At 31.6% G+C, this 26,057-nt stretch overlaps 2 protein-coding genes across 3 annotated transcripts; one reads left to right on the plus strand and one right to left on the minus strand.

Annotated features, from left to right (window-relative positions):
• Positions 1-128: 128 nt before the first annotated feature.
• Positions 129-22,221, minus strand: LOC116768812 (ATP-binding cassette sub-family G member 1). Of its 2 annotated transcripts, XM_061524667.1 has the most exons (13): positions 22,058-22,221; positions 20,233-20,360; positions 13,074-13,191; positions 7,383-7,572; positions 6,882-7,206; positions 5,826-5,967; positions 4,617-4,798; positions 3,385-3,539; positions 2,394-2,562; positions 2,100-2,200; positions 1,651-1,806; positions 1,317-1,502; positions 129-924 (listed from the first exon to the last, which is right to left on the minus strand). In XM_061524667.1, the coding sequence occupies exons 1-13, from the start codon at positions 22,087-22,089 to the stop codon at positions 766-768; spliced, it is 2,043 nt and encodes a 680-aa protein (XP_061380651.1). In that variant the 5' UTR covers positions 22,090-22,221; the 3' UTR covers positions 129-765. The 2 variants fall into 2 exon arrangements, with proteins under 2 accessions (XP_061380651.1, XP_061380646.1); XM_061524662.1 differs by lacking the exon at positions 22,058-22,221 and having other exon boundaries at positions 20,233-20,544.
• Positions 22,222-22,602: 381 nt separating this feature from the next.
• LOC116768360 (etoposide-induced protein 2.4 homolog) lies at positions 22,603-26,022 on the plus strand. The gene is made up of 7 exons (XM_032659057.2): positions 22,603-22,761; positions 22,841-23,001; positions 23,107-23,362; positions 23,739-23,858; positions 24,247-24,470; positions 24,939-25,010; positions 25,344-26,022. The coding sequence occupies exons 1-7, from the start codon at positions 22,747-22,749 to the stop codon at positions 25,435-25,437; spliced, it is 942 nt and encodes a 313-aa protein (XP_032514948.1). The 5' UTR covers positions 22,603-22,746; the 3' UTR covers positions 25,438-26,022.
• Positions 26,023-26,057: the final 35 nt, after the last annotated feature.

The following is a 26,057-nucleotide window of genomic DNA, read 5'->3' on the forward strand; positions in this document are numbered from 1 at the left end:
TATTTTTATTTCTTAAATTATTTATGAGGATTTTAAACGAATGACGTATATATATAAACACAGATAAGTTATCTGTAATATAATTTTCAGTTCGTTCTTTTATAGCGAGGTAAAATAATAAAAGACCCTTGTATATAAACCGTTTAATAAAAAATATATAAACTTGGTAAAATCTAACCACAACTAACCGTAATATTGGACCGTATAATATATTTTGTTTACAAAACTAAGTACAATAAAACATAACCGTGATCCCTAGTTCAATATTTATACCTAAAATTAGAATGCTTTATAGTTTTTTATATTTCATATAATTTAAATGTTTCATATTCATCATACCTCAGCTGACAATAAAGGCAAGCCGGGAGGCAAACATAGTGAGCAAACGTTATCACGTCTAAAGTTTAGAGCGTACAAAAAACTTAATGTCAACATCATAACGAACAAAAATATAAAAAAAATATTAAAAATTGGTCAATAGTAATCTGTTGAATTTTTTTATAACAGACAAACATACGACAGTCCCGCGACAAACGAACACTTGAACGAATTACAAAGAACCGATCCAAAATGGCGGCAATAGTTTGAGCACAATGTAACAGATGTCATATAATAATATATTATTTATAGATTTTTCTGTATTTATCACATCATCAAGGCACTATGCATAAATAATTGTCATAGCAACGTTATAAGACTATTCGATGAAACACGATATCACAACTTTTAAACGAAATTATAACCAACTACTGCTAGGCTACAGGTTTATCTGGTGGATCTGAGTTTCCAACGCAGGAAGAGGAAAGCTGATACACGCAGTACTAGGAATATGAGACATAACGCTGCGATGTCCAGTGTGAAATCGGCGTTCATCATGTCCAGCTCTTCAAGGATCGTCTCGGGGTTCTTGAAGTGACAGTACACCTGGAAATAACGACACAGCATTAGTTTAATCTAGAACAGAAGAAGTCCACTATGAGAATAAAATATCAATTGAAATTGCGCTCAGCAAATGTACTAAAATCTGGCTCAAGGACCTTACTCAATCAAAAAAATGATCTCTTATTCGCCATTCTTTAGGGAATTAGGAATTAGTCCATTGGTATGGTCACAGACTTTCAAATAAATTACATACGAACAAAGCACTCATTTAAACGAATCTCCTCTCGTCCTCGTGATCACGCTTGCTGGCGAAGAAACCGAAACGCCGGGAGTATGTTGTTTAAAATACAAAAGCGGAGTGAATCAGAGAATATTAGTTTATTTTAAACTACTATATATATACTAATAGATTTTTGTATACTCCTAAGACTAACCTGATGGCACTGTAGCTTGGTCCTATTGAAGGCGTACGTGGCTAGAGCGGTTCCCTCGAAGCCGTACCTGATGTAGGACACGTACGTTATCCACCTCAGATACACCGGGATGGCGTTGAAGGACACGAAGAAACCAGAGAACAGGAGGAACGGAACAGACATCACCGGCGCCAGGAACACGCCGTTCTGTGGAACCAATATTGCTTGAACAACTCTCAACCGACTACAGAATTGAGGTGTCCCGGGACTATGTACCTCCCACATTAATTGTCAAACGTTTTGATACCATTGATAGAGTAATCTCCGGCCGATGGTGAGTGAGTCAGTCAGTTACCTGCACATTCATGGCTGCCCCTACAACGAGCCCGACGCTCTGAGCCACGAAGGCTATCAGCAGACACGAGGACAGGAACATGCTGAACCTGAACCACTCCAAGGGCTGTGACGTCAGCAGGTACACGATCACCACGTAGATGATACAGAAGATGGCCTGCGAAGACAATAAACAAGACATGAGGCTCCGTCTGTCTTAATAACATTTTGTATGCACGTGTAAACGGCACTAAAATAACGTTTTTTGTTGCAATTCTGTGTGTCAGTTTTTTTATGATGTAATAAATAGTGACACAGATTACTTTTACTATAGAAATGTTGTTTTGTTATTAGTAAAAGCGTTCATGATATTTATCTATTGTTTGACCGTCATAGAATTATCTATTATTTTCTCTTAAACAGTTGCAAAGTAAGCGATTTAAAGATAAGCCTGTAAGCCACACAACGTACCTGGAATGGTATATCAGAGACGGTTATAGCCAGGTAGTATGAGCGGAGGGAATACCATCTGTTGAAATGCTCCTTCACTAACACCGGCATCTCTAGTGGGACTGCAACAAGAAACATGAATTAATAACACAGCTGTAATAACATAGAGCACAATGTTCAGCTCAAAACAGATAGAGCATTAGAGAAACTTATTGAAGTCCATAGTGTGTATGGGGCCTAACATTTTTTTTGGTATCTTTTACTGAATTTTTGGCAAGAATATTGCTAGCCGTACTATAAATGCGGTGCACTTACAGCTAAGTATAGTGATGGTCATCGAAGTGTACATGAGGAAGAGCATATTGAAGAACAGGAAGCCGAGGTTCGAGAGGACCTTGGAGCCGTCGTCACCGATGTCGTAGTACAGCGCCCCTATCAGGAACCCTACCAGGATGTGGGCGAACAGACGCAGATACATCAAGGTCTGGAGACAGAGAGCATTGGATAGAACCATTACTATTTTTGCATAATATTATAGAGAATGCATGTCTATGGTTCATTTTATAGTGACTCATTTGACCTTCCAATAACCCTATATATATATATATATGACAACTCTAATTATATCTTATATTACATATGCTATAATTTTCTTTGATAAAACTCACTTAATGACCTATTAAAATGGCATGTAATATATGGTTTAAATTTAATATAAATTTATATTCGTACTAAAATAACTTTCATAATTTTAATTCGAACTGACGTCATCAAAGAGGAATTTATTCAACGCCTTGAGAAGTAAAAAAATATTCAGAATTATAAAAAAAAATACTTTACATATACATTTTAATAAAACGAGTTGTATAATTGAGGCAGCGTCTAAAAAAATTACAATTATCTCGCTTCATACGATAAAAATATATCTTCCAAGATCAGATATACAATTTTAATTAAATGAAGTCAGCAACCTGTTTCGTTAATGCAATAGATCGCGGCAGACATTTTTTTGTTTATAGTGTAGTTATAAAATCCATTGCCATACATCATATGTAACTATTTGGTCTCCATCATGATAGAGGAGTGCTTTGATGTGGCTCTAGGGATATGTCAAATAACTTAAAAGAAAAGTTTTCTCGCCCTGTAAGAATAATACACAAATTTCTGCGAGGAAAGCTTAGACTATTAATTTCTTTGTAGCCTATGTAAACCTTATTCCTGGACAAAAAACTTCTCAGTATGTTATTGCCATATAAGTTGACTATTATTGAAGCGGGTACCGTCATATTCAATTTCCAACACTCACCCAATCCCTCCTACTGAACAGTAAGGTCCTCTTCAGCACCACCCAGAACTGCACCAGCTCGGAGGTGGCGTACCTTCTAGGTGAAGCTTCCGTTCCCAGAAGCGCAACTTCCGCATTGTCCTGTTTCTCAGTATCCACTTGAACCAGGAGATCACCTGATAAACATTATCTTATTGTATTTCTGAAGGTCATAGACATTGGATGAAAATTCTAGAAGATTTTAGAAGAATTCTGTTAGATACTATTTTTGGTAACATGATATTATATAATTGATTGATTTATGCCTTTACATAAACAAATTGTGCCATGAAGAAATGTTAAATAGCTGGTGTAATTTTTCAATACAAAGGAGTTTTGTCATAAATGTAATGGACTACAAAGATTTAACAAATTAATGTAAAAGTTATAAAAAAATTTAATTATATTATAGGATTCTATAATTTTTTTTTTAACATCCAAGAAGTTTTTATTATACGAAGTTCACAAGGGAATATTTTATTAATTCGTTTCTAACAGTGTTACCATTTAAGAAAAACTGTGTCCTGTGATTCCGTACATGTATGATGAGACAATAATCTTAATGTCAATTCATAGAACGAATGAGAAAATTAATTATAGAAAAATATTCATGAGTATAATAAATGTTCGACGATGGAAAACAATAGCTTAACAAAGACACGTGTATATATATATGTATATATATATATGTATATATGTATATATGTATATATATATATATATATGTGTGTATACCTATATGTGTGTATATATTATCATTGCTAATAGTTCGCGTCCGTCTGTTGTCAATACAACAAACTGAGACAAACAGGAAACTTATCGCTGACCTTTGAACTATTTTTTATCTCTTACCATACAAAGTTCGAAATGCATCTGGGCGTTTAAAGTTCGCTACGAAAAATGATCTCAACGTTTAAATTATTTATTAAAAAAAAATAATTAATTAGTAAGAAATAGAACGAATATTACTTGCACGTGATTATTTATTTAAGATTATCAATAGTCCTAACTCCTAACATGGAATCAAAGGCAGTATACGACGACTATATAGATATATAGGTAATCTAGAAATCTGAATATATATCTAGATGATTACATATTTAGATTGATAAACATTTGATAGTTTACGATAACAAAGGGACGAACGATGAAATTCTCAAGGAGTTCCACATTAGAAACAATAAAGGTCAAGGGTCAAAATGAGAGTGTCTGACCTTTCGCCCTGGCCACGTCGCTGTACTGCACTATGCCGTTCTGTACGTTAGTGTTCCCGTTCCCATTGGCCTCCTTGTCTCTGAACTGTGAGGCGTCGTTCTTATCCCAGCCGTTCTTCAGCGAAGCCTCCATATCCGGTTTGTTGTTGTACTCCAGAGGCTTCGGAAGCGGCATCCCGGTCCTGGGGGAAGCGGAAGTTGTAGACTGACGAGATATAGGTATATATCAAAATGATTGATACAAATATATATACCTATTTTTATAGCCATAAATATATAGCATAATTTGGTAATTAATTTTATAAAATATATAGAAAACATATTCAAGAACGATCCGTCAAATATAGACGTAAAGGAATCGTAGCAGAATATTGATATTCGTAGACTTTTATATATAATTTTAAAAAAAATTAATTAAATACAGTGTACATAAGCTGTGAATTTTTCTCGCATCTTTGTATAAACGTGTGGAAATCGTGTAGGTACGTGTGAATAAATGTGTGTGTGTGAGTACGCATGTCTACATGCGTATGTATGTGTATGTATACGCCTATGCGTGCGCGTGTGTGCGTCTGTGTGATGTCATCGGGGTAACTAAGGTTAATTAATGTACAAGTTACAAATGTAACCGAATACAGACAATGGAGAACCTTCGCATTAAATTTTATCAACAAAAAATAATCTTAAACGTTTCAGTAATTTGATTCCAGGCTTAGACGAGATAAGAAACATTTAAGTATTATTATTTCTTTGTAAAAAAAATTCGTTTGACATTGAATAATAGCTCTTACGACACAACAATAGATGTCAATTTATATTTGCGACATCTAGATACGAAGTAAAGCCGTGTGAATGGACTACTGATTGTTTACATTGCCTCTCTATTGAATATCCCTAGTAAGAGTTCAAAACTTAAAAAGAAATGTATCGAGGCTTCTGACGTCAAAAGTTAGCGAAGACCTTATACTTTCTTAGAACTGACGTAAAATTTGATGTTGGTTTAAATTTGTAATAATTAGCGTATTCAACAGAAACTTTTATAAAAACGCCTCTATTCTTATTGATGCATCTAGTGCATGTCGCATTACAACTGGTAGTGGAGTTGGGGTGAAGAGAGGATTCGGCAGAAATCGATGTAGGTTATTTGGTATCATGTTATTCGTAGGGATGAAAACTCATCAAATTCGAATGGGTCCTAATATTCCTGACCTGATATCATTTTTCCCGTTCTCGATGGCTCGGACCAGCTTGCCGGTGTTGTCTCCGTACTCGCCGCAGGACACCTCGATGATGAACGATGCCGGGTTGTGGTACGACGGGCACTGGAGCCCTAGACTCCCCAGCCATTCCACTGAAAATTAACATGTATTATTATATCCTTTAATAACAAATTTGCTTGCTATTTATTTTCTTAACCAATTTGTCAACACTCTAATTTGTATCTTATTATAAACACAGACGACACATTTTCGTTACGCTGAATTTGTTAGACTATAATTTTATATTCAATATTGTAATTCAAGAGAAATAATTGAATAATAACTCTTATATATTAACAATTAAAGTTCAATTTCAATTGCATTTTCAGTTTCATAGAATTGTACCGTGTTGACATCTTATACCAATCTTCTACATCTGGCTAGAGGTGAAATGAGCTTTTTCTAACACAATAAAATTATTGGAATAAATAATATAGAAATTTTGATACTACGATTATGACAGTTTGGTGTTGAGTCAGGAATTATAAATGGCATCATTCATTACAAAGACCCAATAAAACATAAATATATGTATATGAGAGAAACAAATTAATCTTTATTGTGTATAGAATAACGTCTAGTTTAACATTTTAACCTCGAACATAATTGACGATTTTGAACAAATTATAATAAAGTGTCCATATTTTTTGTCGTTAAGTATAAAAACATGGGACCAAGCAGTAAGCATGGCATGATAATAAAATATTGAATAATGTCAACGGCCAGGGTTGTCATGTTGCAAAAAAGAAGAAAACTTGAAAATCTCCTCGGTCGCCGATAATAAAATCCTATCTTAACATTCAATATTAAAACTTAGTCATAAATTCTTTAAACCCACAACGCAGTGTAGCCATGGAGATCATTCACGTTCAATTTTAAATGTCAAACAAAAATTTAAGTATTTTCCTCAATGTCGATGTAAATTAATCACAATATAATGTTTTGTCAAAAAAACTAAAGTCGTCGAATGGTTGGATTTGCTTGTGTCATGTGAGGCGAGACTCACCCAGTCTCCCAGTGGATCCCTGGTAGACGCATTGCCCGTCCGCCAACGTGTACAAATGGTCGAACATTTCGAATAATCTCGCGGAAGGCTGGTGGATGGTGCAGATGATGGTCCTGCCACCCCTGGCCAGGGTCTTCAACAGTGATATACATTGGAAACAGGAGGAACTGTCCAAACCGGATGTCGGCTCATCGAAGAACATGATCGGCGGATTGTTGACCAGCTCTAAAGCTATCGACAACCGCTTCTTCTGTCCCCCGGACAAGTTTGACGTCATCGTTTTGTGATGCTCTGACAGACCGAGGGTTTCAAGAATCTCTTGTATCTGGAAATATGTATGTGTTAATATAAAACACACAAATGGGGGGCTAAAAAATATGTTACAGCTTAGGACCTATCATGAACAATGTTTGGTACATCATCGCGTTTTGATATTGTGTAGATAACAGAAGGAGGGCTTAGTTTTGATTTTAATGCTGGTAATAAAACAGTTGGACGTACCACTTCCTCTTTGTCGTCCCTGGTGGTAGCGCTAGGCAGCTTGAGAGCCGTCGCAACAGACATGGCCTCTTCTACGGTAAGGTTTCCATGCAACTGATTGTCCTGCATGATGTAGCATGACAGTTTGCGGAAGCTGGACAGATTACGCTCCATCCCGTTCACGGTGATACTACCCTCCATCCCAGAAGTCCTGACAAACATTAATAAAGCTACCTTAGATGCTTACATAAATAGAAAAAAATAGATAGAAAATTTCCTTACAAAATAATAAAATGTAAACATGAAATTGATTGCTGTATTATCTGCATTTTTATTTGACGTACTGTCACTGACCCATATTAGTGTTTAGTTAGTAAAGATAAAACGTATACACACAGATAAAGACTTTCTCGTCTTGCTCATTATAATTATGAAGCAGAACCACAAAACCTGTTCCTGCGCGACCTTAAAACGTCCGGACGTACGTAAATTTCAGTGACGACAACGAGTTGACTAAATAGCAAAAGTTAAGCATCCAAACAGTTACAACATATGACGGATAATATTAGATTTAACATAAATATTTATAGCCATTCGACTAACATCGTCAACTATTTTATTCCTTAAGTAAAAAAACATTAAAGAAACCTCACTATGTGATGAACTAGTCAATTTGTTTGCAATGTCCTCACAATTTAAATACAAGTTACAAAATATATCGAAGGACAAACCAAAGCTAACTTTCACATTAACTTATTACTGCAAGAAGTTATCAGATAATGTTTCCATATAACATATTAGCTTTCCTCTTGTAACTAGGGATTCGCATCAGCAAGATTTATAGAATACATAGGTTTTGCCCGCGACTTCTTCTGCGTGCACTTCGTGTTTAGGCACAGGGAGAAATGTGGTGTGTTTAAAAAATGTTCAGGGATCCGATAATGTACTGGCAATCACTTCTATAGTCTATGTGACGTAATATCTATGAACTTCATGTACAGTACAACTATTATATTTGCTCATTGCTATGCTATACAAAATTTCATCTAAAATCCGTTAAGTATTTTGTAAACGAAGGAACACCTAACATCCGTACATGCATACATCGTCACAAACTATCAAATTTATAACAAGTGTATTTTTTCTACTTATTTCCTAACATTTTAAGATAAAAATAAGAAAAGAGCTGGCCTAACTAAAGATAGATAATCTTATTTCAAGTTAAAAGCCCTTCACATCTTTTTTTGTGTACTGTACGTCGGTTTTAGTTCGACTTATCGTTACGTTTTATTAAATTAACTACTATATGTATATATATGAACTTAGCCTTGAATCCCTAGTTTCAGATTTGTATAAAAAACATTTTGTAGCTATCATTCCTTTATCGTTTGTCAAACAATTAATTATTTATTCTTTCTTGTAATAACATACACTTCTTACTTTCGTGTCTGATATGGAAAATCACAGCACATACTAATAGTTGGCGACGAACAAATTTATGGACACTATTACTGTGTATGATTTATATGAAGATTGTTTCATCTTAAAATGCTTAAATTGAATGAAATGTAAGGGCGGAAATCTTCAGACTTTTTTGTTAATGTAAATTTTAAAGAAGCACGAAAAATGTCGCGGACCCAGGTCACTTAGATATACGTACCTGCTTCTTGATATTAGTAATTGATTGTATTTGTATAAGCAGGCTCTAAAGGAAGTACTCACAGCACAGATCTCAGTTCTTTAAATATTAAACTGAATTACTTGACAAGGTTTTTATTATTGTGACATAATAAAACCATAAAAAAATGATTTAGTACGTTTTTGAAATACAATTTTAATTTTTATATCATTATTATAATTTAGCCTAAATTAAATTATCATAATCTAGAGTTTTTATGCAGCTACAAAAATACTCCGAGGTCGAATAATACCACGTACCAAGTAAACCTGCAATAGTACTATTTAGAGATTTAAGTCACCGTATCCGGTATATAGGTGTCGGATCCGGTAGATTTATGGATGCCGGGTACGATTTCACAGACTAGCAAACCTAATGTTAAAAATTTACTCCGTTTATTAATAGTGAGCTAAACCAAAAGACTCTCCTCAGTTGATCTTGAAATAGATGATAATAGGGTAGTTTCCGAGGTCAAACTCAACATTTATAAAAAAATATAGTACATAATACTTAAGATTATTAATAAACAGTCTATCTACATTAAACAGTATAGAGACAGACAATTTTTTTTAAAGCTAGGTCCTTTTCACAATTCTACTCTAACTTCTATCGATATATTTACAGTGTTTTACGTAAGATGTTTTAAAAATTTATGTCTCTTATCGTTTTTGTATGACTGGCGCATGAACTGTAGCCCTCACCACGTTTATATCTTCACACTACACCAAAAAGTTTCCTATTTGTCATTAATAAACGTGAAATTGTTAACGCGACCCAAACATGTGTTTAATGTGCTTGATAACGGGATCTGGTTAGAAATATTTAGATCCTATTCAATCACAAAATTACCTAACGTAGGTACAAATTATAAAAATACACGGACGGCTGATAAAATAACACAATTTTTTTTTTTTATATATGTGACCTTGTATTCTTTGAACTTTTTGCGAATAATAAAATAATAATATTGTATTTTATACAGGAAAGTGGAAAGACATAACCACCTGTACTGAAATTAAACACAGGTAGTTTTTCAGTATTTCATACCTATAATACTATGTACGATGCTTTATAAAAAAAAAAGCGCGTCACGCATTCCCTCTCGCTCTTTTTATCCCCCCCCCCCCAAACTCCAGAGCGTAAAACGTTTAACGCAACCTTGTTAAAAGTCGCATAAGAAGTTTAATTAAAAAAAAATATGTTAACTCTGTATTTATTGACAACACAAACTCTTCGTTAAGGGTCGACGTCATCGTTTACAACCGGTTCACAAAAAACAGCGGATAAACAGGCTTTATGCATAAACCTCTTTATAATTTTTTTTTTAAATTAAAAATGTAATTAAGATAAAAAATATAAAAATGATATCATTCTGGTGGACATCTATTACGGGGCGTTCAGACTCAAATTAACCGATTGACCCAATTAGAGGCTTGATAACAAAGAATCGGTAAACATCTCGTATACTTGGAAATAATTAATAATCTGCTCAATGTTAGCGCTGCAAGCGCTTGATTGTTGGACGTCAAGGATTTTTTTTCTAAGTCAGCTGTGGTAACTGTTTACAAATATTGCGAAGTTTTGTCAGTCAATTGCAAAATTATGAGCGCTGAGGAAGCGATGACTTAAAAGTACTTACATTATAATATACGGCATTATATTTTAAACATTATCCTGTTGCTATTTTTTTTTTTTTAAATTATATATTCTTTTAAATTTGGAATCATTAAATCACTAGGTATATTAGTACTATGTCTCCGTTCCTATGCTATCTTAGAGCGACATTAGAATGTCATCAAATATTATCTTTCCAATATATGATAAACGTATGTAGAACTTCAGATTGGATTTCCGTCATGAATCAAAGTTATTTTGTATATAAAATTACACAATAATACTGTCCTAATACGTGTGGAGATTATGTCGTATATTTTTACTGTTCTATGTAAGTGAGCTGTGTGCCGGTTACATAAATATATTGCTTAACAGAACCACATGCCATAACTTTATATATTGGTTGTAGCAGTTGGAAGAAAAACTTCCAGTCGGAGAGAAAAATATCAATAATATACCAATTATGAACAATATAGATTTCATGTGTTATCTAAAAATTTTATAAATTAATGATGTCTAAGACTAGTGAGTACACGTTTAAACACTTATATCTCAACTGTGACGACGGTTGCTATGATCTATTTCAGGAAAATGTCGCCGGAGAATATGCGAAAAACATAATTTTTAATAGTACAAATATGAAACACACCAGAATAGTCCACCCATGATCATATTACTGTAATAAATTTGAGATTATGTGTCAGAAATCACATGTGTATAAGTGACGTGAACCAGTTGTATTTTAATTAAAATGTTAACAGCTAACCCACAGTCAAATCCGTGATTTCATAGTAATATGTATTTCGTATTAAAAATCATATATTTCGAACTTCATATCACATATTTGAAGTAATAAGACTCCTTGGTAAAGTGAAAGTTAAATAAACATGGTGGCAACGAAGCTAAAACTGTGTGTCACAGATGACTCTCACTTAACGCGAATAAAGTGATTTCAACAATGTTTTTGATAGTGTGTACGGTGCCCAAACTATTCGTATATTCCTGGTATTACTTCTAAGAGAATGATTTAAGAAATTCAATATTAATTTATGATAATAAAGATTTTCGTTTGCACTCATTTAAATGAAACAAAGTTCCTCGGATACTGCTCGTTTATTTATTATTTACAAACACAATCCCAGTTTCGTTTCTGTTACCGGTTTTTCGTCTGGGTCATGTTGATATAAATAGCCAAAAAATAAAAAAAAAATTGCTTGGTATCCGAAAAACTGAGTTCCATTCATTAAATCTTATATATAATGAATCATCATGTAATACGCAATTCAAATAAAAGCAATCTCAGTCCGGAAAACGTGTATTATTCCATAATTTTTATCAGACGTAATTTGTGGCTCCCGCCATGAAATATCCAACCGTGTCCGTTGCCTTGGATCGGAAAATAAGCAAAAAAAAAATATAATTAAGTGATTATTTTTTTACATCAATAGCCTCATGTTTTTTTTGTCATGGGAAAATGCAAATAATATACAATAAAATTAAAAGATCTATTACTATAAAGCATATGAGATTTTTATTACTAAATATTTATACTGTTCCCGAACGAGTAAACTTTATGGTCAGATAGCAACAAAGTACAGATTATAACCCAATAACATTTGAAGATAAAAAATAATAATTTTCATAGGCGTGAACTTTAATAACTATTCGTGAAGAGTAATCACATTATCTATATATTTCTACGTCTTTTATTGAACAAAAAAGGGTGTTTTCGTCAATAAAATTTTCCTTGCAATGAAAATTAAGGTACAGCAAGTTAAATTTAGTCGGGATGCATTAATCTATAAATTTTCTTTTATCCAGATGCCATATTTTTGTGGCTTAAGAATATAGCCACAAAAATATGGCATCACACCACATATATATATATATATATATGTTATCTTTGGTAATATTAAGCATTTAAAAGAAGAAGAGTTTTTAAATGGTGAGATTTTCTTTGAGCAATGAATTTAGTATCAACTCGAAAGGGAAAGTGCGACCATCTTACAAAGGACCCACATAACACTATTATGACAACTGCTCTCAAAAGATGTATTTAGCGGTTTCCGGAAACGGAAACGGGTCGTTAGGAGGTGGAGATACAGCTACAGGTTTTTATGGATGATGATTGTTGTAGACTATGAGGTCGCTTGTCGTATTAAAATCGCAAAGTTCTATGGTGACGAGTTCAGGAAGTGCTGCAGTGATTGGTGTTCCAGTTTATATGAGTGCCATTTGGGAAATTTAATTTTTTCATAACTGATCGACTGTCACTTCCACCAATCTAACACAAGGCAGTGTAAAAGAAAGGTTGCAAGGAAAACTGTCACGCGTTAATAGAGATCAAATCTAAATATACAGTTAGTGCAGTTAGTGTACTGGTAACGAGCGCTGTGATAGTCATTACAATTTGAACTTACTTGTAACCAGTCAATATATTGAGCAGCGTTGATTTTCCAGCGCCTGATGGACCCATGATGGCCGTCAGCTCGCCGGAGCGAAGCCTCCCCGAGACTGACTTGAGGATAGTTTTCACATCTGGAAGACGAGCATATGATATAGAATTTTATTTATTACGTGATTACATTTTTTTTTTGTAAAGAGTTTAGCTGTTAGCCCTACTATTTTTCAGCGTCACTGGATATACATATATAAAAATGATTTAGGAATGTTCCAATTTCAATGCTTATTTTGTTTTAGTCTATTTCATTCCTGATGAATTCTGTTTTTGGTGTGTACAGCCGAGCGGGTTTAAACTCAGATAGCTCATATATCAGTTGGTCAAAAAGTCTCAGACAGCTCCTGAATAATAAATCGAGATTCCTTGGAACCGAAAGTATTTATGTTTATGCCCTTTATTTTTTAACACCCAAATGGAAGAAAATGAAGAGATCTTAGAGCGATTGAATTTATAATTATTTGACGGACTAAGAATTGGATCAAAGGAATACATGGACAAGGGCAGATCTAAATCCTTACTTCAAATTTCTACAAACTAAATACGGACTGTCACCAGTTTTTCGTTGTGAGGGTTCATGGGTGAAAAACGCTAAACGATGAGTATTTAGTTTGCCAAAGCAAAGTTTTGGTGAGAGTACAGAGTTCTTGATGTTGTTTTCATACAGAAAAATAATTTTTATTTATTTGGAAGTTGAGATGTGTTTATGGAGTCTTAATTGTATTTTTTTCAGTTTTAGATACAAAATTTGTTGAATAAAGGAATGATTTTTTTTATCGTTTTATGATCATTAAAATTGTATTTATTATTAATTAATATCCAACGTCTCTTTACCTTAGTCTTCGTTGCTGTAAGATTCAATAAGGTTAGTAGGAAAATTTAAGAGATTCCATGATTTACATGATATGAAGGTTTCGCGAGAATCTACCCACATTTTTTTGAAATAACTAGAACATCTCTACCGTATTCACACAAATAACATTAGTATTCATAAATACTTCTTGGGAATGCGATCACTTCAATTTGAAATTAATTTATTAAAATAAATAATGAGTGTTACTTTGTAATATTAAATTAACGGAAAAATACTAAATGAGTAAAGATTTAATAAATGGTAAATATGACACAATATATTTATCTGCATATATTAAAATGATTTTTATTACATATGTATCTAGAAAATCCGAGAACCGTAAATCGGTAGTCACATCACTATACACTTCATTAACAATTTGTTAACCAACCCTAAACTATCCATGTGATGAACTGTCAGTTTTTCAAGGACATATATAAGTTAGTCGCTCTAAATGCTCGTTCTTAATGTCAAAATATTTGACACTTTCGTTACTTTAAATTTATGAATAAAATCACTAAGATAAAACAGCAACCAATGAATATTTATCAAACTTGCGTTTGTCCGGTTTTTTTTTTAATAAATAATATGTCACGATCGAGCTTACCAATTTTATACTATGGAATCGACTTTAATATGGTTGGTATTTTACCTAAGCATTTGTTTTTAGAATATTTCTTTCAATTAATTTATATTGTACATTTCGATTCTTACTGTTTAATTTTATATAAATAACTATTTCTATGCGATTCCTTTGAATTGTTACCCTAATAACTATACCTATAATAGTCCGCCATATTGGGTCGCCCGCCATTTTTAATTTATAATGACATCACTCGACTAACATTATCTCGAATAAGATTTTTTTGGAAAATACATACTTTGAAATCAATTGCAATATTTGACCTTATAAAAAAACGAATTAGATAAAAGTTGATATATCAATTATCCTCGAGATAAATCATAAAAACAATTGTACCAATGTTATAAAGATTTGTCGTAGATTGTAATACCAACCTAAAATTAATGAAAGTGTAGATTTAATTCTTTAAATAGTTTGATAACATTTTTTATATAATAAATCATATATAAAACCTCGTTATACCGGCCATCGGTGCGTCCGATAATAAAACAATCTCAAGGATTTATCATTTTCCGTTATCATTGATAATATTCATTTAAAGGTCAGTTACAAAAAAGATTATCAGATAGTTGTCAACTTGTGAAAAATTAAGAAACAGTAATCGAGCCACATCGTCTTATATAAGCCAAGTTTATTTTCTCTGTGACCGATTTAACAGATACGTTGAAATAACAAAGTTTTCGATGCCATGAGCACAGATGAAAAATATTTAACTTATGTTCGTAATCGATCACAAATATAAAGATTGGTAAAACATTGAAATCGTTACTTCAACGGAGATGTATTTTTTTTTTAATATGTTTTTTAATTAGTAAGTGAACTCAATGACGATTAAGTATATATTTTTCCTCAACCGCTAACCTGTTCTACAATAATTACCGTAATAAGACAAGTCCATTAATTTATATAATAGATTAATTGAAATTACTTTTTTATATATATAAATTTTATCAAAATTTATTCGATTCCGATTATATATTTATAATCGTATTTATAAACGTATTCGTTTGTTTTGCGAATAAGACAGAAATTTTTGTTAGCCTAACCTATATTTTAAGTAAGATTGAAATCCGTTCAGCAGTTTTTGCGATGAACGAGCCACAAACACACATTCATACTCCAAAGCTAGTCATTACAGTTGTAGGATGTGAAAGTGATTTTAACTTTTCATTTTTGTTTTCTACACAATGAAAGTCGGTTTTTGTGTTACTTTGTGAAAGGACACGTTGAGATCAAAGTATTGTAAGATAGAAATTTAAACACAGTACATATTTTTATTTGTGATAATAATTGTATTTGGAAGTGTTTTATAAATTGTAACAAATTTTAATTAAAACAATAATAATGAAAGTAATTGAAGATTAATTACAGTACAATGTAATTTATGTACAAAAAACGATAAATTACTACTTAATATTAGGTTTTACGACCATTGTTAATAATTTGAAGTCAGCTAATATCTTACTTAAGTGTAAATTAACACCGATCCACAGTCGAGGACTTTGAACTGCAACACGACCCTCGTAACTTCAACACCTCAGCTAAACATAAACTTCAATATTGGCAATAATTATCTGATAATATTTCAGTTTCATCAAATTACCACCCATCACTCAAACTATTTAAAACTGAAAGGATTTTTAATGTCATGTCGTATGCAATAAACGCATAGAAAGTAGAGAGTAGACGATATGGTAAATTACGTAAACTTTGTCAATAGGTACCTCTTACAAGTTCGTATCTGAAAAATAAAAAAAGGCTTGAAACAACAGAAACAGAGTGTATAGTCGTGAGCAACATTGGATTTAACCGAAAAAGTTGCTTTATATAAGACTTTATTACTGACTTGCGATTTACTATTAACAATAAACATGTTTCATTAGAGGAAATAACCTATTATATATATTCGTAAGGAAGGGAAACGTATTTATTGTCCGACATCAGGATTCACGTCTCCGTTCCAATAACGTAAAATGTCATTAATTTTTTTTTTTTAGTTAAAAATTATTTTCAAGAGTTACATGCCTCATAATTCCTCTTTAAACTAGATAAATTATATATATATAATAGCAATATTTATATTGAAAAACCAAACCCAGTACCATCGTATTGAGGGTAGCATGAAAAATTCACCCCAGAAGACCGTCCTGTCAAATTTTTCACAAACGAATAACGAATTCAACGAGTGATTATAAATTATAACTAATTTAAATATGTTTCTAATATTTATTTACCTAATATGAATAAAATAGTGAAAAATGTATATATCAATAGCTTTTTTTTTTATTAAACTTGTTTATAGATTTAAATGTTATCTAGTATATAGGAAGTATAATAAATATTGGAAAAATACAAATCTCTGAATTCTCAATGACATTAAAAGCGATAACAAAAACTATAATATAATGTTATTTAAAGTTGAGAAATTAATTTTGGCCAGGAAACATAGCAAATTTTTTTTACGATCATAAACCTAAGAAACATCACAAGTTTTAATTATTAAATTCTTTGACATTTAATACGTCCCGGCGTCATAATTCAAATAAATAATATTGACGAATAAAAAACATATAATGCGTATAACAGACTCGAGTCAACACACGATCGCTTAATTGGTAAAACGACCGGGACGCGATATCCCGGAAGTCTTAATTTCAAATCCTGCCTCTTTCATTCTATATTATTTATCCGAATTTCCTTACGAATATTTATTTCTATCACAAATAGTTCTATTTATTTGGAATATCAAAAACATAATGAGATCTAAGACTTTTCCGCGGGTATTCATTTGTATGAAATTTATAATTTTAGGATTAATACGCGTATTTTATGATTTATACAAACTCTATACTCCCGACGTTTTCGTTACTTCGCAGTAACCGTGACCACGGGTAGACGAGATTCAAAAACAATCAACTTCAAAGTATATTGTACATTGCAACATACATGCATATATTTAATTGAAAATTATTATTGTACATCGTCATAAACCTTTTTGAGTTGACATTTTAATTGCATACTGTTAGTAATAATTATTCATAATAATTTAACTTGTGCTATACTTTATAATTCTAAACTTCGCATTATTCATATTCTGATATTTATTGGGAATTCTTGATAGTAAACTAGCGCCATCTGTATATTTGTTATAATAGTGTAAATTAATGTTGATAATGTTTCTGTACAGTAATTTAAATTTCCAAATACTTATTTTAATACTTGGTTTTATAATTTATAATTAGAGCCTTAGCATGTTTTACGTAATGTTCAGTGTTTTATTATTTAGTGGAAACTATGATGAGGGAAACTAGCGCCCTCTGTATGATATTGCAACTTACCCTCACCTAAATATGTTACCACTGAATATTGTAAACAGGATATAAGTGCCGGACTGGTGATTCTGTACGAGTTGTGGAGCAATAAACATCTAAGTGGGAGTACTGCCTAAATTTATTACTAACAATACTTAATGCAGTTACTGCTTAAAATTTTTACTCTGTTAATAAATAATCTGTGTGACATTTTCATGACAGTGTGGTTTGAAAATTATGGTAGGAAAAAGTAAGGTTACCTAATTACTTACTAAGATTTTTCAACTGTTAACTACAATTTATAGTTTATAGCAATGTCTCTACATTTCGAATTTTATTAAAGACATTTTATCTATTATTAAAAAAAATATATACTAGAAACCAGGATCATAAAAATACATAACAGTCAAGATATACAACAATGTATTAATAAAAATTAAATAATAATATTGAAATTTAAAAAATCCTATACGTTCCTTCCTTCTCTTATGACATTGTCAAGGAAAATAGTACTTGTAAATATGTATATTAAATTTAAATATTTTTTCTTGAACAAAATTTATACAAAGTTCTCACCAAGGTATAAGGTCCTTGACCATACAAATAATGTGAGGATTGTGTCTTTTGTGTTTGCTGGTGAACGACATGATGTCAACCTTGTGTATACAAATTCAATAACAAAAAAAATATTGAAATGATTTGATACAATAAACTCTCTAAAATTATATATCTCAGTTCCTAACAGCACATGCTTATGTAAAATATGAATTATAACCGGCAACAGAATTACAATTCATTTATTCGAAATAATTATCATATTATTACTATTATTATAATAAATCAACAATTTTATGATAGAGTTATTAAAATAAAATCATTAATATGCATACACCCTATGATGCACGGAATATATGTCAACTGAGCTCACAGGACATACAACACTGGATTTCCCTTACAAATAATTCATAAACTCTTCACTTGTTTCCTTTACAACTGTAAAAATTTTACTTTAAACGCCTGTTATTATATATATGTATACAAAAATACGTCTGTCACGATCCGGATGCCGATTATATCTTTGTTTGTGCTCTGTCTTGAAGTCAATATTACAATCTTGCAATATTTTTGTTTCTATCCTATCAAGTATTTTAAATCACATATATTTTAAGAAATTAGTTTTATCTCGGTCCTTTCGTTTTACAGAATAAATCAGTTTATTAACAATTAGACATCAACAGCGGCCATTAACGGATTTCCTTGTAAATTAATTACATAAACACAGCTCATACATCAAACGTATCATTAAAATTGTAGCCATATAATAACGCAATCACACGAAGTTAAGTTTTTCTTTAACTCCGCCGCCATTGTTGAAAGACAAAGAGTGCAAAAACTACTGTCAAAATGCTAGCTAATTTGTCATCACAAAGATGGCAAATTGATATGTCGCCAATTTGTGGCATATGTCATTTTTAGGGGAATGTAATCAGAAAGCCTACAGAAAAATCCAAACAAACACAAAGGATATGCAAATAATATAAAAATTATAATATAAGTAAATAGCACACGCATAATTTTACATGTTATCATTATAGGTAAAACATTTTGTTTTTATTGGATGTCTGCGTGACTTATGAGTTGTGAATGATCAGAGCAAAAGTATACAAACAAATAACTATGTATATTAAAGTACGAACTTAAATAAAACGAATTTATATTGTTTTGTAATTAAATTTTAATATCCTTTAACATATTGAACCCTTTTTTTCTCATTTATGCTAATATCGATTTTAATGTCGATTACAAGAGCTAAGTTTTAACAAGGAAATCGATGGGAGTCCTTGATATTGAAGTCACAACCTAAACTCTATAGTAAAATAACTTTGTAAATAAATACTTCATTTAAATAAGAATTGGATTTAATTATTTCAATTTGCTAATAAGTTATTGATGTATAGTAATCGGTGTTTCATTATTAATTACCAAGCCAATGATAACATGTCCGTTTAATATCTTATCTGTAGGAATTATAAATTCAATATATTAATATTGCATTTCATAATTGATTTGGACCTCAATTAGGGATCGTTACAACACGACTTCCACTGTATTATGACAAAGGCTGACAAGTTGATAATAATACGAGTGTGTCCTAAGACAACGGACAAAGGATCACGTTGTTTATTTAATAAAACGTGTAATGCAAAATCACTGCTTACTTACCTACAAGTCAAATAATATTCGATAATAAGGTAATTGAGACAAGTTCAAAAGTTATTAATTATTATTAATGTAGGGTTTTTTATATACTCACTGCTTTTCCGGCCTTCCTGTACTTTGTATGTGAGATCTGTGAAAGCCAGATCCACTGGCGGCCTTTTCGGAAGGTGAGTTAGGGTCTTGTGCTGGGCGGGAGTGATCGTCACCTTCAGACTGCCCTTCCTGTCGGATATCATAGGCTTAGCTTCCTCAGACACACATGTTTCTTTGTCCACTTTCATTTTTGCACAATGCTTTTGCGATATTTAGCTCGAAATCAAAATCATTTACGTCACAAAGGATTTAGAGTAATCTTGCAACACGTCCACCGTGCAACACTCCCGCGCACACACTGAGCCTCTGAGGACTGAATGTAGTCAGTGGTGATTATCGGATAGCGAGGCAGGGGAAGGGGGAGGCTATGTAGTTTTGAACTTTGCGCTCGCGCAGCGGATGTGTTTCAACTCGATCAGGGTCCCTTAATTGTTGTACTTTTTAAATGATTTTTGGCCTTAACAATAACATTAAACATTAAATATCAATATATAACCGTGACATTAGAAGAATTACTTTTCAACTTCCTGTAAAGTGAAAGGTTTGTTGTTGATTGAAATTCGCGATTAATTGATGGAGTGTATATTATATGAATTATTACTTAGTATCCCGGACATTTGGTCAAAAAGTATATTGACTAAGTCTATTTGTCAGGTTTGCTATCTTTAAAGATATATAAATTAATTATGACTATGGATCTCTAACCTAACCACCAGTTACTTCAGAGAAATTAAACACAGACAGTTCTCAGTTATCCATTTAGGTATACACAAATGTGATACTAACATCTGTGAAGACATTATGAAAAAACCAAATACTTTTAGTATTAAGTTTACAACACAAACTTGTAATAAAGGGAACACTATTAATTATTATCTTGTTTTAAAATGTTTTATTAAATCAGTTGATACTATAGAGAATTGCATTTATCACTGCTGTCATGACATTTTATGTTTTGCATGGCCTAAGGAATTTCTTTCAAATCCTTTGAAATCTAGAATAATATTTAAAATTTATCAATAAAGTAAATATTTGGTCCTAATCATGCCAAATTCCTTCCACCATTATAACCCTTTCAACCAGTGGTTCCCAAACAAATTTTTGAAATACCACTACATATAACTTATCCTATCTATATGAAATATCAAATCACCCCCAGGCTTCTACCCAACCCCTCCATTTTATTTCTGGTCTCTCACCACCCCTTTTATGCCTGCAGCATCCGCAAGGGAGCATTATTATTATTATGGGGGACTTTACAAAGGCCGATTTGAACCACTGACTATCTTAAGAAGACAATGTGAAGACAGGGCAATACATGTCATGTATTTTCAGGGTATTTATTTATTACAATCATGGATAGACAAATTCAAGACAAATTTAATGAATTGAAGAAAATATATATATAAAACAATTTTTTATAACTGCTGAGCCAGGAAGGAAAAAAATACTAAATTATTGAAGTGAAGCTTGTTTTAATAAACCTGTTTTCAACTACCAACCAGTTTCTTGATATTGACCAAGTAGTTCAGAGTATGGGATTTAAATAATTGTAATTATACAATAAAAATGTTCTTTACACAAATATGGTCCATACAAACCGAGAAGTGGCTTTTTTTTATTATAATTAAGAAAAACTTTCTAATTTTGTATGAGTAATGCATAATAGGTTTTACTATCAAGAAATTTTCCACATATGTATTATGTCTTATGCCGAAACTAGATTACAAGTTACAAAACTTTTATAAAAATAAGGAAATCGAGAAAAACAGGTCATGCGAATATGGCTACGTCGCATATTGCAATAATGAAATTTCACTATTTACCCTATGTTGCTGAGCAGAAACTTGCTATCCATTTTTCAAATATAATTCACATAACACCTATAAGACAGTATAAAATTCAATATTTCCTTAAACTAATTCTAGTAAACAAGGCACGAACTAATCTATCAACACTCAAAACTAATAACACTTTCGAGATTCAACTCATAATGTCAATAAACTCTTGACGACTGACAGCTTCTGTCAGAATTCTTTTTTTATTTAGTTTTTACACTATACTTCCTAAATGAGAGACTGTTTAAATGTATAAATGAAATAAAGTACAAATCAAATTTTATTAAATATAGGATCTTGAATAATTTCCTATAATTTTATATAGTTCTTTCAGTTAACATTTATACCAATTAAAACGTCTTTATTTTTATTACACATCGATATATGTTTTTAAATTTAGATATATATTTACTAAATAAAATAAAAGTTTACAGAAACAAGTATTACTGAATTATACTACGATTTTATTTTATTAAAACTAAAAATATTCGCACCTAGAGCAGGAAATAAATAAAAAATATGTATATTATGACAGCTCTTATGTCATAACTTGAAAACAAGGTGATTTGTTCAAAGTTAAATTTTTCATTAGTACGTCAAATAAACTAACAACAAGAATGTGAAAAATAATTTTATTTTATAGTAATAATGAAGCAATAAAAATATTTATATTGAAAATGGAAAGCGTTACAGTAAGTTAAACGAATAGTTTCTCTTTCTTTGCTGTGTGTAATATTTTAGGTAAACAGATGTTGTTATTCTTTGTTCCAGAATTTTTCTATATCACTTATCAAAGGTTTCATCGACAGCTTGCGTGGTATAACTGTCTTGCTATATTTGGATAAAGAAATAAACGAACGTGCTTTAAGCCGTTCCCCACAATTTGATACAGACAATAGTAAACAAAAAGTTAAACAAACAAAAATTAAACAGTAAGCAATACTATTACTCTAATATTCAATGAGCGAGAACTAGAATCAGTTATTGTTCAAATAACTCTGGTAAAATTAATTTGAAATAATTTCCTTTGTTTGCAGAGAATCTAAAGTACTTACAAGGGTTTTACAGTCATGTATCCTGAACGGGTTTATATTTTTGTTAAGCATTCTTATATTTGAATATGCTCTGTTGCCGAGTGTCAAGTACCTGGTCACACTGGTGTTTGGTCACAATCCTGGGGTGGCTCATAGTATTTGGGGATGGATGCAACCCTTTCTTTCGATGACTTTTCGGATGATATGGGTCCTGCCTCTCTTCTTGTTGAGCAAGCTGGTTAATAGTCTGTGGTTCCAGGTCAGTTAAAATTTAATTTGTTAATAACTAGCTCTGCCTGGTGCTTTGCCTGCACAGAATACTTAACACAATATATATAGCACTGTATGAAAATAGACTAAATTATTCCTAATACAACACCTGTTTGCCAGGGAAGTTAATGTAAGAATAAGTTCAGAAATTTGGATGTCAGCTGGAATTAAGAGATATAAGTTTCTTAAAACCTTTGTTTTCATATGTTTAGTGAAAAGCAGTTATTTTAATATAACAAAAGGACACTTAAATTTTCAGTTTATTTGTATTTGTGGAAATTAATTTTTAAACTTATTAAAGTCTTGACATATATTTTTTACATTATGTTATATGTATTACAATATATTCACTGTTTAAATAATAGGACATAGCAGATTCAGCCTATCGCCACCGGCGTGGCCGACCACAGTTTATGTCGAGCGTCAGTAAGATCATAGCCGACTCACTGTTCAGTTTATTGGTGCAAGCTTTATTTTTAGTCCAGGTAATATTATTGAAGACTACATTTTTTCACTTAATAAATTTCAATAATTATTTTCAACTGTGGTTTCACCTCTGGTTTTCATTTCATTTTTCTTCACCTTCCATTGTAAATTGTATTTTGTTGAATCTTATGTCACAAATGTATTATTTCGGACATCATTCGTCGGTCCTTACAAAGTTTAATTATTTTCTACCAAAGATAATGTCTCAGGAACTTGAAGTATATAACTTTGGCTAAGAGCATTTTCTTTTTTTGGTCACGAAAAAAATCTATTAATTCAACATTGATATAGATTCATATACAGTATCCACAGAACTGTTGATTGAGTTATTGTAGTGCAACTTATAATTTTATTTATAAATAATTTATGTAACTATATATATTTCAGAGTATGCTAGTCAGTATGTTACCCATAACATACATCGGAGAGTTGTTATGTCTTATACACATGTGTCTTTTGTACTCGCTGTACTCATTTGAGTACAAGTGGTTCAACATGGGCTGGGAGTTACACAAGAGGCTTACATTCATTGAAACTAATTGGCCATATTTCCTTGGGTTCGGTTTACCGCTGGCCGTCCTGACACAGATCCCACAGTCATATATAATAAGGTATGTCCTTATATTGAAATCATCAAGTAATAACATTTTAATGATAGAAATCAATAATTAATTAAAAAAAAATTACATCCACAGATGTATCTCGGTCATATAATTTTATTATATTCATATAAAATGTGAATATAATAAAAAAAATTAATATTATATGATAATTAATAATTTGTAAATGCCGTGTCCTTGGTGTGCTGTAGTTTTGAGTATGTTTCATTGTAAGCGGAACTGATAAAACATGTACTTTGAACTATTTGTTATCTGCTTGCTTTGATAGTTATGTAAATTTGTTATCAATTACATTTTATCAAAAGATGAAACACTAATTGTAGCTCATTAGTTAACTTATAAAATAAATTATTAAATATTACAAAGATTTAAAACAACTGAGTGATTGATATTAAATTAAATAATTAACTTACAATTCATTAAAATTAAATGTACATATATATATATTATTTTTTTCAGTGGTTGCGTATTTTCAATATTCTTTCCTGTATTCATCCTGAGCGGAAATGAGGCTACACCAGTAACTGGGAGGTAATAGTTATTATATACGATATTTTATTATTAAAAAGTTAAAAAACAGCTAAAAAAATATATGGAAAGTAATACAACAAACAACGTATTAAAACGTTCTAACTCATAATATGTATGAAATATAAATTAAGTAGGAAATTATTAAGACAAAATGTTCTTTCAACAACCATAGATTATAACCTACACTTGTTAAATTTTAATCAAAATTATTGGCAGGTTTATTATATATATATATATAAAAAAATTATTAAATTATTTCTGTTATAGTTAAAACATCCCTAATTTATTAATTATCTATCGTCTGTTTAGAATCGTATTTATTTTATGTTCCAGTGAGTATTCCCTCCGATTATTTTCCCCCGTGGTCGCCATTTCCAACGCCATGTTCCGCTTCGTCCGACGCAACGCCGACGACAAGATCAAATGACGAAAACTATCAAATATTCGTTTAGCAACAAACAAACGACGCGCGTGACTCATTCAATCAGTTTGTTTTGTAACGAATTTATATTTTTTCTTTAGCGTTTTTAGTGTTGCTAGTGACGCACAATATTTTTTTTTTTTGTTGACTCCTGAATACTATTGGATTTTTAAAAAGACAATTTATATCGAATCTGTAATGACTGTAGGTTAATGCTTTAGCTTTTATATAAAGAACCCGAGATACAGATATGTGTATTTAGGAGACTTGGAAAATCGTTTATATTATATATATTAATATGAATTGTGTCACATTTATGTAAGGGTTATAAGGACTGATGTTTAATGTTAATTTTGGGTCTTTGTTTGGTAAATTTAATGGTACTGAGGTTCGTCCAGAGATGGCGTTGTAATTATAAGTGGTTTTTTAGTACTGTCTCACCTTTCGCAAACCAATGGTGCCTGATTTCTCGTTTGATACGTTTCTTATTGCTAATAATGTGAACTTAGTTTTAATATCGCTCTATGGATAGTCGTTAGTTGTGATTTTATTTTTACATGACATAATTTATTAAAACATCCGAAGTCTGAATGCTCGTTTCAATGGAACCTCCTCCGGCAAATAAA

This window comes from Danaus plexippus, chromosome 4 (genome assembly GCF_018135715.1).
Source record: "Danaus plexippus chromosome 4, MEX_DaPlex, whole genome shotgun sequence".
Taxonomy (NCBI): Eukaryota; Metazoa; Arthropoda; class Insecta; order Lepidoptera; family Nymphalidae; genus Danaus; species Danaus plexippus.

Coding starts and splice junctions, on each gene's coding strand:
- LOC116768812 (XM_061524662.1), bottom strand. CDS start 20,419: ATGAAAGTGGACAAAGAAACATGTGTGTCTGAGGAAGCTAAGCCTATG. Junction 7,207..7,382: donor GGGACGACAAAGAGGAAGTG/GTACGTCCAACT, acceptor ACATATTTCCAG/ATACAAGAGATTCTTGAAAC. Junction 1,503..1,650: donor GGGCAGCCATGAATGTGCAG/GTAACTGACTGA, acceptor TTGGTTCCACAG/AACGGCGTGTTCCTGGCGCC.
- LOC116768360 (XM_032659057.2), top strand. Junction 24,471..24,938: donor CCACAGTCATATATAATAAG/GTATGTCCTTAT, acceptor TATTTTTTTCAG/TGGTTGCGTATTTTCAATAT. Junction 25,011..25,343: donor GCTACACCAGTAACTGGGAG/GTAATAGTTATT, acceptor TTTATGTTCCAG/TGAGTATTCCCTCCGATTAT.